General features: G+C 35.4%; 1 protein-coding gene across 2 annotated transcripts in view; it reads right to left on the reverse strand.

Annotated features, from left to right (window-relative positions):
• PIK3C3 (phosphatidylinositol 3-kinase catalytic subunit type 3) overlaps window positions 1-15,082 on the reverse strand; it is a 67,278-nt gene that overhangs the window by 33,493 nt on the left and 18,703 nt on the right. For both annotated transcript variants that reach the window (XM_021380581.1, XM_021380582.1), the window contains exons 9-19: window positions 14,527-14,619; window positions 13,715-13,900; window positions 11,967-12,121; window positions 11,006-11,093; window positions 10,090-10,157; window positions 6,674-6,779; window positions 5,766-5,882; window positions 3,952-4,083; window positions 1,771-1,899; window positions 1,391-1,460; window positions 698-762 (exon numbers count right to left, since the gene is read on the reverse strand). In XM_021380581.1, coding sequence (XP_021236256.1) covers window positions 698-762; window positions 1,391-1,460; window positions 1,771-1,899; window positions 3,952-4,083; window positions 5,766-5,882; window positions 6,674-6,779; window positions 10,090-10,157; window positions 11,006-11,093; window positions 11,967-12,121; window positions 13,715-13,900; window positions 14,527-14,619 — 1,209 coding nt within the window. The remainder of the gene's footprint in view (window positions 1-697; window positions 763-1,390; window positions 1,461-1,770; window positions 1,900-3,951; window positions 4,084-5,765; window positions 5,883-6,673; window positions 6,780-10,089; window positions 10,158-11,005; window positions 11,094-11,966; window positions 12,122-13,714; window positions 13,901-14,526; window positions 14,620-15,082) is intronic.

The following is a 15,082-nucleotide window of genomic DNA, read 5'->3' on the forward strand; positions in this document are numbered from 1 at the left end:
CGGGATGCCTAAGGAGGTGGTGGAGTCATCATCCCTGGAGGTGTTCAAGAAACATGGAGATGCGGCACGTGGGACATGGTTAATGGGTATGGTGCCGATGGATGATCCTATCCTGATCCGCTAAGCTCTGCAACCGAGCTTGCACTATGCTTGAAACTGTACTGATTTTTTTTTTCTGTCACTATTCAATTACATGTCCCTGTTAAAGAAAATGTTAAAGAAAACTTGCTCCAAAGCATACCACACAGAATCTGTACGTCCACCATGAGTGGAAATAGATGTTAAAAATTAAATGGACAGAATACTTAGTTGTTCAGTCTAAAAAGCGTTAATATGTGCTTTCACAAGGTATCAAAACCACTGAGTAAACAACAGAAATATCTTAAAACAGAAGAGTACAGAAAAGTGTCTGACATTCCATTCATCATTACAGGAAAATCACAACTTCAGTATCACAACTAAGATAGAGTTTAATTATTTATATGGTGTTACTCTTAGGTCATGAGACACTCATGTGGTGATTTAAGTTTGTTTTTCTAAAGCAAAAAAAATCTGGTGCATTTCAAGACTGCATCTGTCTTCTAAACAGCAGATACAAAAATCCGTGGAGAGACTGTAAAGACTGACGCATGAGATCTAAGGCTGCAATTTACACTGCCTGATGAGTAGAAGACTTAAAAAGTACTACATCACATACCTGTATACTTTCCTCAGTAGCAAGAACTTCTGCAACTGGCACTGACTGAATAAACTGCATGAAGCCTGTGAAAAAAAAAAATAAAAAAATCAAGTGCATAGACATTTGAAGATACTTTATAAAGCATTTTTATGAAAAGGTGCCATGAACACATTCATTCAACTGCTTCTCACTGGCAAAAAAAAAACAACACTTTTTTTACCCAATTTTCAGGTCTCTATAATATAAACACTTATCCTAACTCCAAGTAAGAACAGAAAAAGCCTGTTTCAGACTTTCAAGAGAAGAGAAGGATACATCAGTGACATTCTAAATGCTATCCAGAATGGATCCAAAAGCATAGTCAAGTTCGATTTTGTTTTGTTCTTTTCTTTTCCCTCCAGTTCATGCAAAGATCAGTAGGAGAATTCATTCACATGATTTATCCAAGATCACACAGCAAACTATCATGAAAATCATGTCTGTAAATAGTCTAATGACTGTCACATATCAAAGCCTATGGAATACTGTGATCACTAAGTTGGTTACTTCAATAATTTATATACATTCTCTTACACATTTCAGCCCTTTTTCAGAACACTGTATATTAAGTAAAATATCTGCAATGAAATTACTATATCACAACAGCCAATGAGGGAGGGAAAGAAAAATTCTTCCCAATACTGTATTTTTAGAACACAAAAGTATTCATACCATGTTTTGTACTAGTTGCCAGCACTTTATAGGGCGTCAGTTTCAAATCCAGGTTCTCTTTTCTTAGCAGCTGGATGGAGTAGAATGAAGAATTAAAATGAGAGCAACAAAAATCAGCTATGTTTCTAAAATAATATTGGACACTGATCTACGAAGTTATTCACTGCAATTTGTAATGAATAAAGGCTGGTTTGAGAATTTATTTATTTATTTAATCTAAACAGAATCTCAAAAGATCTATAAAAAATCTATGGTCAGAAAAACCCTAAAATGTATTAGCAACATCAATAGCCATATCAGCCACATTAACAGTTTTTAGCAGTCTTGCTATTGAGAAGAATCAAGAACTCAGAAATGCAACACAGGACGGTAATCCTCACCTTATCCATAAGTGAAATAATCTGAAGAATAAGTTGATCTTGACGTAAATCATCCCCATGCTTAAAAATTACAGGATATTTGCCTCCATCTTCCGTCTTGAAGAATAACTGAGCAGGCATTAAGGCACTCTGGAACAAAAAACTCTACTGAGCTGGCTCAAAGCTATGTTCACATTAACATCTTGCAACAGTAGATTTCTAAAATGTAAATCCATATGTACAGCATCGTAAACGAAATAGGCAAGAATAAGGTAGACAGTATGGGTATAAAATTGAGTTACATAAAAGTCTCCTTGGTTATTAGCAGCATGGCAGCAAGGACCAGAAATTTTTTAATGTTCCTCAAATTTGGCAGAAAATAAGCAAATCTGAAAACTTCTTAGTGTAGTTATCTGTTGTTTAGAAATCAATTAGACCATGTCATTCTCAGTTACCAGAATTGTGATCTAAGTATGTTTGAAAAAATAAAGATAAATGAAATCCCCTCTGGTTCTTCATTGTTTAAAGAGGAAAAATAGCGAAGTGTAAATGAAACACTTTCCCTAAACGCCACACACCCCAACCCACGCCACTGAAGAGGAAAGGACAGAAGGATTCAAATGGTTTGCATGCATTTAATTCCAATCAACATAAAAGTGCTGAGCAAAAGGTCACAACAAAACAAATTTTAACTGACCAGATCTAAAAGACACAATTATCGGATAAACATCAAATAAATGCTAGAGGCAAGTCATCTTTAAAAATTAACTGCTTCCTTAATCTATTTAGTAAAAGCAAAAATGCCATTTTACGTTGTCGTTAGTGAAAATCAATTTGTTTGCTGTTTCTTCGAATAAAATGGATTGAAAGGGATCAATTATCTACATGAATAATTTCACCTATTTCAACTGACCAAGTCGCTTCCATCAAAGCAAAAACAATAAAAATCAAGGACATTGTTTAATATTTGAGCAGCTGTATTAGATTTTTCACATGCAATATATATTTTTTAAAGATGAAGTTCCATAAAGCTGCCATGTGATGTCCAAGAGCACCAAAAATTAGTCATTCATCTAAGAGTTTGATTTTTCTCTCATAGTACAAGATTAGCGATTAAATGGCAATCAGTAACCATTCAGAATCAGGACAATCAAAGTTATCTCGAATTTGTAAACAAGTTACTCAAGCATGTAATAGAAGATGAGTACTCTTCAAAGAAATAGTTACATAAAAGAATAGGCCAATGTGGAATCAAAGTTGGCAGAGAACTATGGAAAGATGTTTCTCTACATTGATAAAAATTACTGCTTTTCACAAGCATTGATATTTGGAGGTATAAATAAATTTACAGCCTACAACAGAGGCTGGTAACACCTGCTGCAACAGCAGTTTGAATCTTTTCTCTCTTCTTTGAAATTAGCACTTAAACTGCTGGCTAGAGGCCTGACTGGTAGAACATGTTTTGGTCAACTATATGATTTGAAGTTAAATTTATAGTGAGGTACTACATTACTGGACGCAGGTAATAACTCACATTCCAGGTAGCATAAGAAACAGGACAAAACTAGTCCTTTTAACAGCATATTGACTGTCCAGTAACTAGATTAAGGAACAGCTATATAACCACAAGTAACAGAACTGGATTAATTTAATCAGTTATTTATCCTCAGGTTACATGATCTACCCAGCAGTCCAGTGCAACAGAATGAAAAGAACAAATGAACAATCATATTTCTTTCCAGCCCCTAACAAGAGTTTTATTTTAAAAAGGAATACATGTTCATATGTATCTTAGGTGTGACACAGGTGACTTGATTCGTAAGATTTTTGATCATAAATGATATTCCTGCTGACTATAGACTCATCAAGTTTCAGATAAATTCTGAAGTAGGAAGCATTGTCGACTTGGGAACAACATCTCTGGCCCGTGAACCACTTGTGCTACTGAAGTTTTGTACATAAAATTTTACCCTTTTCAAAAGAATAGAGTTACTTCATAGACATTGTCAGTCTTAGAAAAGCTGCTTGAATTTGGTGCCTGAAAATACTTTCAGAAAAAAAACAAAACAGTTATTGAACCACTTTAAGAACATGTTACAATTAGATCTTGCCTTGACTAGATCAGACCATTTCAACATTCCAACCGATGTTTCTAAGCTTGGTGGTCATGGTTTATATTTCAGCTCTTCAGATGTTATTTACCTTGAAGAGTGTGGCTTTTTCAGGGATTATTCCTTTAATTTTCACCTGAGGTTCCAGAGGAAGTGGGATAAGTTCCATATCTGCTAAATTCATCTTTTCGTTATCTGCTAACAATGCCTGAAGCCTCTCATTCTAAAAGAAAAAAGAATTAAAAACATGTTTTTTTCCCCAAAGCACACTTAGTAGGTACACGTGAGCAATTAAAGTCTTTTAACTGCAGATGCATATTAATTACTAATAAATCACTAACTTTTTCAATTCTTTATGCTTCCAAAATCAAAGCCTTGTGATTTAGTTTGAAAAAAACATCTGACAGAACACTACCAATACACTGAACAAGCAGGCAATACATTCTTAGGGATTGAAAAAGCCCTCCATCTCTTTTAGTGATTATACCTTTCTTACCAGCACATAGCAAAATCACAAAATCTCACAGAAGTGATACAATGCTCAAATGTTTCATTTTCCTGCACAAACATACCCCACAGAGAAAGAAGATAATGGATTATTACACCGTAAATTCATGTTAAAGAATAATGGTATGCATCAGAGGAAAAGAAAATAAAAGGATAGAAATTCCTTTGGAGTTCCTGCTTCCACCCCATACCTGTCAAGCTCACCCAGTATTTTAAGTAAGAAGGGCAAAGTATCTTAAAATGTACTTATGATAGAAATGCTTCATCTCAAGGCTAACAGTTCACTTTCAAGTAGTTATGCACTCACCTTACAAAAGAATAGCTTTTTGCTCTTGGAACAAAAAGTCTTGTTGTTAGTTGAATTTCTTGATTTCTTTACACTGGCATAAATTCCCTTGCACAAAAAGACCTGAGGTTCTGGTGGACATCAAGCAGAATAGATATCCTTGCAATAAAGAACGCTAACGGTATTCTGGGATGCATTAGGCATATTGACCCACAGGCCAAGGGAGATGATCCTTCCTCTTTACTCAACATCGATAAGGCCATACCTGGAGAGCTGTGTCCAGTTCTGGGGCCCTGAGTACAAGACAGACCTGGGCATACTGGAGACAGTCCACTGTTCAGCCACAAAAAATTACTAATGGAGTGGAGCATCCCTCCTAGGAGAAAAGGCTGAGGGAAGTAGGACTTCCAAGTCCAGAGAGAAGGCCTGGGGGGCAGATTTTATTCTCATATACAAACACATGAAGAGAGCGAGCAACCAAGAAAGCTAGACTCTTTTCAGTGATGCCCAGTGCCATGATAAAAGGGAAGATGGACAAATATAGAGGGTGGGGAGCGTCCATCTGAATGACAGGAATCACCTGTTTACTGCAAGGGTGACTGAACGATGGATAGAATTGTTTAGAGGCTTGGAGACTCTCTACTCTTGGAAATATTAAGAAGCCGTACAAACACAGCCCTGGGCAAGTTACTAAAAGGGGATCTGTCTGAGAAGGGGATAAGACAATAACTTACTGAGGTGCCATCCAACCTCAGCCATTCCATGATTCTGTGACAACTCTCACCACACAACAATCTCTTCTCCCTTCTCATGTCTTCCATGACTTGTTCGCTCTCATGTCATCACCTCTTCACATGATTCCAATACTTACTTTTGCCACAGTACCCTAAGACTTTACTGAAGGGCCTCCCTCCTTCCATCTTCAAAGTTTCAGAACACTTTGTAACTTTGACCCATCTAATATTCTCCTAGGTTTGTTCAAAATTAGCTGAAATTGTATAACAGTTGTCCATTTGTCCTGTAACATCTCTGTGCTAAGAATTTTCCATGGAAAGCTAACATTCATGCAGTTAAATTCTACCCAGAGATAAGTTTTCCAATCTCTTATTTACCTTTTTCTTACGATTCCCACTTTCACGCTGCACTGCTTTCATTACATGAACCAGCCGATCCACAAATGTCTGCTGAGCTGCCAATAATGAACGCATAACCCTGACAGACTTATCACCCTAAGTGAATTAAAAGAAACAAAATTAGTTTTTTGTTCCATAATTATCTTATCTAGAAATTATTCCTGTGATCTTAGACTTCTGGGCTTTAAGATGAAAGTGAATAAAGATCAATTTCCTTTCAATTCAGAAGACATTTTCCGTAAAATACAATCAAAATCACTGCAGCTGGCAATTAATTACCTGACCTACAAGTGTATTTTAATTTGCATCAATAATTTTAGTTGTGAACATTCATGCATGACAAACCTATTCACACAACTGAAGTTAGAGCAAGCACACAGAACATTCCTCAAAACTTAAGAATCAGATTTAAAAAGCATTTGTAAAATGGGAATAGAAAGCATGAAACACACTAAAATCAGGAAAGACTGTCTATCTAGTAAAAAAAATATAGACTGTAATTCATAAATACTATTTTATTTCGGTTTTACTTCTTCCTCTACATAACACTCTGCTGAAGGCAAACAGAACAGCACTTCGAGTCTGAACGACAGGCTTTTTGAGTCAATTTGCATTGGCAAATAGATAAATAACCGACTGCTTATACAAGGCAGAGGATTTTAGAATCAGCATGTTACTAATGGAAGCAAGAAATAAGATAGAGGACAATTTTTTCAATAATTGTTCTCTACTTTTTTGGTAGTCTCTTTGGTTTACCACAAACACTGAAAATTCATGCAAAAGTGGAAGCTTTTTAGATTTCAATACTTGACATGACAAAATGTCCCCTTTCTAGACACGTGTCTTTGTACAAAATGACTATCAAAAACACTATACAAAGGCACTACCTTTAGCAAAGCTTGACTAAATCTTCTCATCACATTTAAGTACATTTCGTGAGTCTTTGGGTCCCTCTGCTGAGTGTCTTGGTCTTCGCATTCCACAATTACGTACCTGCAGTACAAAAAGAATTCAAGTTAGTGCAGCACCAGATTACAGCATATTTTAGTGAAACACAGCAGCCCTGTACTGTATGTCTGGATCTGAAAACAAAGTCATTCTTGGAATGAGATAAAAGGTGACCTCTCCGATTCATAATTACAAATTTACACTTGAATTAAGACAGCCTACCAAAATTTCTGAGGTGCTTCACTACAGCAAACATCTCGTCACTTAAACAGGACAAGTCAGAAATAAGAACACTCCAAGCAAGCACTGCAGGTGCTGTCAACCTCTATAGCCCAGGCATAATGTAGTGGATGCACACTTGCTATTCAAGTATACACTAAAACTTCCCATCCTGTTTCCTATCAGCAACAGTGGAAGAAATTATATTGATCCTAAGTAGCAAACTTTGTATTTCAAATCTAGTTCTCACTTCTAAAATTATCATGTCGGTACAAAATTAAATAGGATAATTTCAGATGGCTATATTGTAACTGTCAGTATTTTATTTTGATGTAATAATTAGTAATTTCAAAGATTTTGTGTTTCCATTCATAGCACTGATGAGCAAATGTAGCTGTGCACAAAAGATCTTTTGTTCAAGAAAATCTCTTGTAGTTTTACCCAGAGAAAAGAAACTCACTATAAAAAATTAAAAGGTAGACATAAGCAAGTCTCTTTTCAAACACTGAATTTTGATTCAAAAGTGACTACGTATTCAATAAACCTGCTTAGACTTTACACTGATAGCTAAGTTCTTCCTCCCTTATGCACTCACAAGCTGAATGATCATGGGACAAAATTAGAAGCTTGCTGTTAGGGGGCTTTCTCTGAATGAGCAATGCCATTTTCAACTTCCGCTAGTGCTCAAGAATGCCGACTACAGATGAAAATCAAATGAACACTACATGGGTTGGTTTTTTTTTGTTGTTCTTGTTAAACACTTTTTTACTCACAGTTTTACAGTGATTTCAGATCAGCTTTAATATGGTAGAACATAAATGACTAAACATCCTGGGCTTCTATTTTAGATGATAATCTGGAAATTGCTGTAATAACTAAAAAGAAGAAAGGCAATCGCCTGTCAGCAGCTTAAGTCAGAAATAACTCCCTTGCTCTACAAATCAAACTTCCTTCCTCCTGAAAAGGAGGAGCAGAGTCAGACAGGTATATCATCAGTTCAAAAGCAAACAGTTACAGGCATCCATGTTTCTCAGCTGCACAGAAAGTTGCATCAATAGAAGAATTTCACTGTAGCTTTAGTTTAATTTTTTTTTAAATATCTGTCAGCATAAACAAACTTTGAATTTTCTCTTTCACATTGACTTAAGAACTCTACTAGAAGTGTTTAAAAATTGCATGCGCTAAATTTGACTACTCTCATTTACAAAAACATATACGCACTAAGACATATGTAAAGAATTCCATGCATATTATCTCAATGTTAATTGATAACCGTAAATTACTTCTAAAGCTTTTTTCTTTCTTTTTTTTACTGTTACATTCCTAAAGTGACAAAATTAGATTGGAATAGTATGATCATAAAAACAAAGATCTTTAGTCTGTGCACTAAAACTTAAAAGAAAATTGGATGTAATAAAGTGAAATATGTAATTATCGTCTTCATTTGCTAAAAAAAAACCCAGAAACTAGACAATTTGTCAAAACTATTTTGAAACAACACTTAGGTAGGTGTCTGATATGCTCACATAGGGAAAACTAAAAAAGCAGTGAATTCTGTAGGCACAGTAAAAGTACAGTGATAGGAGAGCTTCACAGCAAGTGAATGAGCACCAAGGCTTAATTTTCAGAAGTTAACATACTTCTCCATTATTTTAGGTACACACTGTGTCTCGATAACTGAAACAAGCAACTGATCATCAACCAACTGGATTTTTGGCTACGTCAGCTCATACAGTGGCTTCAACATTTATATTCTGTCATTGAGAAATGGAGATGTCTGGAAAGAAAACAATGAACGAATTGACTTCATGCTGTTTTCTCTGCTTTGTTGTTCAGGTTTTTTTTTTTTGTCTGTTTCCTGTTTTTGTTCTCACTATCCAAAGATAAAAACTTCTGAGCTTTGGACACTTAAACATTCTGTAGGCTGTCTGATCAGTTGCTCAAATGTCAGTGCACAGGCTTTTATCAGCATGATAGAAATTAGGTTATCTACCAACATTTGTTTTAATGAAGAATGTTTAATTAGGTCAAACTTTTGGCTTCTACCCACATTAATTCAGTTTCCAATATTTTAGCCATTTCAGTTTACCTGCATCTTTACTATGAAGACAAGCATCAACTTTGGCCAATACAATAGAAGTACATATGCTAAGAAACTACTTAAGCCATGCATTTACATGCCTTAAAGTGATGAAAAAATAAAACTTAAAGTTACAAAACCACTATCAGGGGAGATTAGGATACTTAAAAATGTTAATAACATTATGTTTTTACCTCAGAATAATAAAATGCTCAATTTATAATGAGCACTTGCTAACGTGTATAAGTATGTATTAGATGCATCTAAAAGGACAATGATCATAATCATTTCATATGGCTCAAATCAGAAGTACTGACATTTTCCATTATAAAATACACGTGTCTTCTGTATATGTTTGTGTTCATATATGCATATGCACATACAAATATACACACTTGTGAATTATCTTGTTTTAATAATAAAATAGAGCTATACTCCACATCTACAGATGATTATTCCATTAAGTACATAAGGAACACAAATGACTTGTTTAGGAATCTAATTTAGTTCTTGAATTGCTTAAGTGAGACAAGACCTTACCACTTCATTATCTAGATGAACAATTCATACTTAAAGTTATCCCTTAAGAAAGTACGCATCTACAATGAGTTTTTGTTTGTGATCACAACATAGGAACAAATCAAATCTAAAAAGAAGAATTAGGCTAGTACAAAAGAATTAGTGCTTTATGAACCTTCATGAAGTTCACTATTGGAAAATCTAAGTGAGAAACTTGAGCCACTGCAAAAGATGAGCTTTATTTCTTATCTACTACCATATACAAATTGAATGATAACTTAAAAAGCTATACTGTTTAGTTGTGAGATACTCTTTTTCTTAAATACTGTGCTTAATGTCCTACAGTCAAATACATTTGTGTACATGCCCCTTATTCACTGAATACTCTATTCAGATGTATACTGTTTTAAATGTACTACTTCATCCTGACAGAAACAGACACTCTCAAGTTCAAGACAAGTTATCTTTTCCTATGCGTATTTCTGGGCATTATAGCTTCGATTTCAATTATACATTGATAAATAGTTTACAACATACCAGTATAAGTAGTTTGCCAACGTAGAATTTTTGCATGCTCGTGATATCAAGAAAGTGCAAAGGTCTTGCTGTGAGGGATTTAAGAAAAGCAAAATTACATAATAAAAGTCTGAACACATCAGAAAAAATGAAGTTAAGGAAAAATAACAAATAATGCATGGACTTTTAAGAGACACATTCCCTTCTAAAGGTTGAACTCAACAGAGCATTTAGCTACTTTTCCAAGGTAGAATAGTCCAAGAAGAAATCTGCATATCCTTGTTCACATGCTTCAATTGAGGTTGATTTTCTATTCAGTTCTGAGACCCAAAAAGACAGATTGGCAAAAAGGAGTGGAATTTTTGTTCAGATGCCAATCAACTATACATCAGATAAAAATTGTGTTTACCTCGTACCTTTTCCTCCCTGCAGTCCCATTTTTACTGATCAATTTCTACTTTAAATAGAAGAGCAAAATCCTTGGTGGATATAAGTCAACATAGTGTCCTTAGGTTCACAAACAGGAAAAAATAACAATTTGGATAAAGGAAGAACATGATGCAGGCATTAAAAACATTTGGACAACTGTTTTCCATTAAAAAAAGGAGCTTTAACACAGCTCAAACAGAATCATGAAATCGTCAGTATCTCATCAGCATATATAGTCTTTACAGTTGTCTTATACTTAAAAGAAAGTGGTTTGCTATCCTGACCAATTCAATGCTCAGTCCCCCCAGACTTTGGCTAATGTAACCAGAAATTCAGATAAGCTAGTGTTTTGTTTGTTTTTTTGTTTTTTATTTACATTTATATTATTATAGCATTTAAATATTCAGCAAAGTACAACAGAAAAATCAAAACACACACACACAAAAATGTAGAAATTGTACTAAACATCCTCAAACATCACAAGTGCAAGGTAAAACATTTGACTTACATCAAGGTTCTCATTGTCTGCAGGTTCCTTTGTTTTCGAAGTTAGAGGTGGCGAGGAGACAGATGGAACAGGAGTCATGATCTGGGAACTATATAAAGAAGAGCGTGTAATTGCCTGATTTAAAAGTTATTTCTTGCGGGATAGAAAGCATGCAAGGAAATAGCAATGCATTTGTCTTCCACAAAATAAAAAACTCAGAAAATTGTAAAGGAAGTACTTTTTAAAAAACAAATAAATAATCTCAACTCTGTTTCAGAACAAACTCAATGGCAGCTTTGATCACCGCTGCTTCTGAAAACATCACAAATCTGTGACCGGTTAGTTACACAACGTATGGTTGTACAGGACACGCAGACACATCAATCTCACTATTTCATTTCAGCTTCCATAAAAAATAAGCAGACATCCGTGGGAATTTACCATATTTGTGTTTTCAGTGTAAGCTTTTTTAAAATATTTTTGATGAAGTTGCTACAACACAACATCTGCAAACACTCAAATCTGGAATGCAATCACACACAGTAGAGTAGACAAATCCAGTGTTTGCTAGGCAAAATTATCATACAGTAAATTTACCCAAAAGGAAGTAATCAAAGACTTCTATTAATGTCTAATTGTCACTGCACCATGCATCCCAGTACATCTACTCCACAGATTTGCAGTAAGATCAGTAAAAAGGTGTATACTTATAATACGGAGAGAATACACTAGTGACACAAGTAATTAGACACTGAAGTTTATGACTTGGAAAACTGTTACGCATATTCACAGGAACTTCAGGAGACTTCTGTTAACCAGATTAGTTTGTGTCTTATTCAATATCATACTAATCATGCAGTTCAGCCCTTCTTTTGGACTGAAAGTAATAGAACAATATGCCCCCAGCAGCTTCTTTACATTCATTGGATTCTCCCTACAAGTTATTTTGAAATTCTTTTTATTGAACATCTTAGCGTTTTACCTGTCTATTTCTGTACCATTAGTTCCAGATGTTGTCATGCTTTCTGACATTGAACCTTGACTATCCCTCTTACTAGGTTCCAGTCCATTTTTTATGTCATCGAAGTTTTCATATTTCAATGCCTGGACTAGCTGCAGCAGGTACATTAGTAAATCCTCATGGAGGGGAAAAAAAGAAAAAGAAAACGAAAATGAATTCATAGGATCAGTCGAAGCTGCCAGATTTCAGAATTCTTAACAACAGAAAAACTTGGTCAGGATATAAAGAAATGGAATAGCATCTCAACAGCAAGCAATATACAGCACAAGAAGTGGTCTAGCATGGAGTTAGGCTCCCAAAAGGTAAGAGTTCTTACCTCACTGCTTCTTTGTTACACAAAGTGTAAATTAACTATTTCAGTGAAAATATGCTTTTAAAACACACTTTAGTTAGGCTGCCCTACTTGCTTCCAGCATTCAAAAAATAAATTTTAGTTTACAGCTTCTAGGAAAGAAACAAAATCTGGACCATTGTACCAAGAATTCATGATGTCGCCTCCTCCCTTCTGTACAGTTTTTGTTGTTGTCGTTGTTTATCCTTAGCAATCAATCAGTGCATCTGACATATCTGAGATTGAATCATAGAATGGCCTGGGTTGAAAAGGACCTCAAAGATCATCTAGTTTCAACCCCCCTGCAGTCTGCAGGGTTGCCAACCACTGGACCAGGCTGCCCAGAGCCACGTCCAGCCTGGCCTTGAATGCCTCCAGGGATGGGGCATCCACAACCCTCTCGGGAAACCTGTTCCAGTGCATCACCACCCTCTGAGTGAAAAACTTCCTCCTCATATCTAACTTAAATCTCCCCTGTCTCAGTTTAAAACCATTCCCCCTTGTCCTGTCACTACCCACCCTTGTGAACAATTGTTCCCCAGCCTGTTCATACACTCCCTTCAAGTACTGAAAGGCCACAATGAGGTCTCCCCAGAGCCTTCTCTTCTTCAAGCTAAACATGCCCAGTTCCCTCAACCTTTCATCGTAGGAGAGCTGCTCCGGCCCTCTGAGGATAGAATTTGAAGGATAAAATGTTAATCACTTGCTCTTTATAATTAATTTATTTCCTCTACTATTCAATTTTCTCAGTAGGCTTCAAATGTTTTGTGAAAGGTACACTTCACAGGCAAAGCAGTACGACCTTGGCCATTGAAGGGGGCTTTCTAAAATTAGGGAAGAATACATTCCCTATTTTAATCCCAACTGATTGCCAAGAATTCAAGATCTACAGTCATATATTCACAATATATATATATATATTTTTTTTTACAGTTGAAAGTAAATAATTGCAATTCAAACTGATTAGGATCTATTAAGTAGGCTGTACTCGCAGTTCACAGCTCATCACATTCTAATCAGTATAAAATTGGAACCACCTTACTTCTACAGATGTTTATCTACTCATTTTCTTCATCAAGTATATGATGTACTGCTTTAACGTACAAGGCAGTTGGAAATCTTAGTTTAGCATACTTCTATGAATGTTAACATTCAAAATTTATGATGAGTTTGAGGAGAGAACACTTGTTTCAACTTGACAAAAAAATAAACTAATACAACGACCAATATTGTGAACTTCCTTCCAAAAAAAAAAAAAAGAAAAACAAACCCACCAACATTACTATCACTATTATTCACTAAAATGCCTTTGAAGGTAAGAAGTACTTGCAAAAAATCCTCTGTTCTCCAAGCTCTGAGATCACAGAACAACAAATACCTCATCATCAGCCTGCTGAAGTCTAGCAACAGCATATCGTCGAACTGTTGGATTTGTGAAGTGAGATGACAGAAGTTCTAAAGAGTCCTCCACATCCATTGGTTTCCATTTGCCCAGTAGCTCCAGTGCCTGCTTTGCCTCTTGCGGTAGGTCCCAGTTGACACATTTTAAGAATTTTGTCAAGGCCTAGAATGAAAGATTAGACAATGCAATAACCGAAATCCAGGACAAACAAATCTATTTAAGAAATTAATGCTTCGTGTTAAGGCAGAACTAGATTTGAGCTATATTTACATAAACACAGATCTGAGAAGGCTTACTGATGTGTGACAACACAATGCTGAATTGTTTTAATGTATGTTGAAAATTTGTAGCTATCTTTAAGTAAAAAGTAAAGTCAAAGGTTACTGCTCTACCACCATCATCACTACATAGAAGTAGCCGCCACTGGATTGTTATTTAATGCATTTTGGTTTTTTGGTGTGCTGCTATGTATTCTGGTAATGCATAGTATTAACTCTTATCTAACAACAGATGGACAAACTATTTCTATTCATTTTTCTTTGCTGAAGAAAAAGACTGTCATCACTAGCACTTTAAACTGTCACTCTGGCTTTATACAAAACCTGGTGCAACGATAGCTAGATTCTATGATTTAAGAGACTAAGTTTTAAAATCAATGACTTCAGGAAAAGTGAAAATCATCTTAATTAGCTACTAAGACACAGAAACTCTGCAAGGGGAGAACAATAAAATCAGTGCCAGATGAAATGCTTCTTGCATTAATAACCCCCTCAAATACTTCAGCTTACCTTCTCCTGATTAGTAAGGTAATATCTGAATTTCCAAACTAGATCCTGTTCCTCGTATGTTAGCTGCTTTGTTGGCGGATAACTCACAATGATCTGTTAGACACAGTCAGAAAGTGAGTTTAAAAAACACGAGTAGGCATAACCACGAAATTAACAGACTATACTATCATGAAACAAAACACCGATGACACAAAAGTAGATAGAAAAAAAATGTCTCCAACAATACAATGTTCTCATGTTATCATGGTGATGCTTCTTAGTTACAAGGTTGAAGAGACCAGCAATGCAGGCAAACATAAGCAGTTATTTTTAAGACTATCATCAACATAAAGGTATGTGCACAACATGCATGCTTAAACTCCCAAACAGAAGTAATATGTTTTTTCAAAAAGAAAAAACAACAAAGGTAAGTGCATTTCTGCTCTGTTCTGAGTTGGACTCACCTAATTACTTGTGAGACACACTTAGCGATTTTTCTTTATTAATGATTTTCTTTAATGTGAAATTAAACATTTTATTTAAATTGTCAATACACGTTAATAGTGAACAACCTAAA

The sequence above is a fragment of the Numida meleagris genome, chromosome Z (assembly GCF_002078875.1).
Source record: "Numida meleagris isolate 19003 breed g44 Domestic line chromosome Z, NumMel1.0, whole genome shotgun sequence".
Classification (NCBI taxonomy): Eukaryota; Metazoa; Chordata; class Aves; order Galliformes; family Numididae; genus Numida; species Numida meleagris.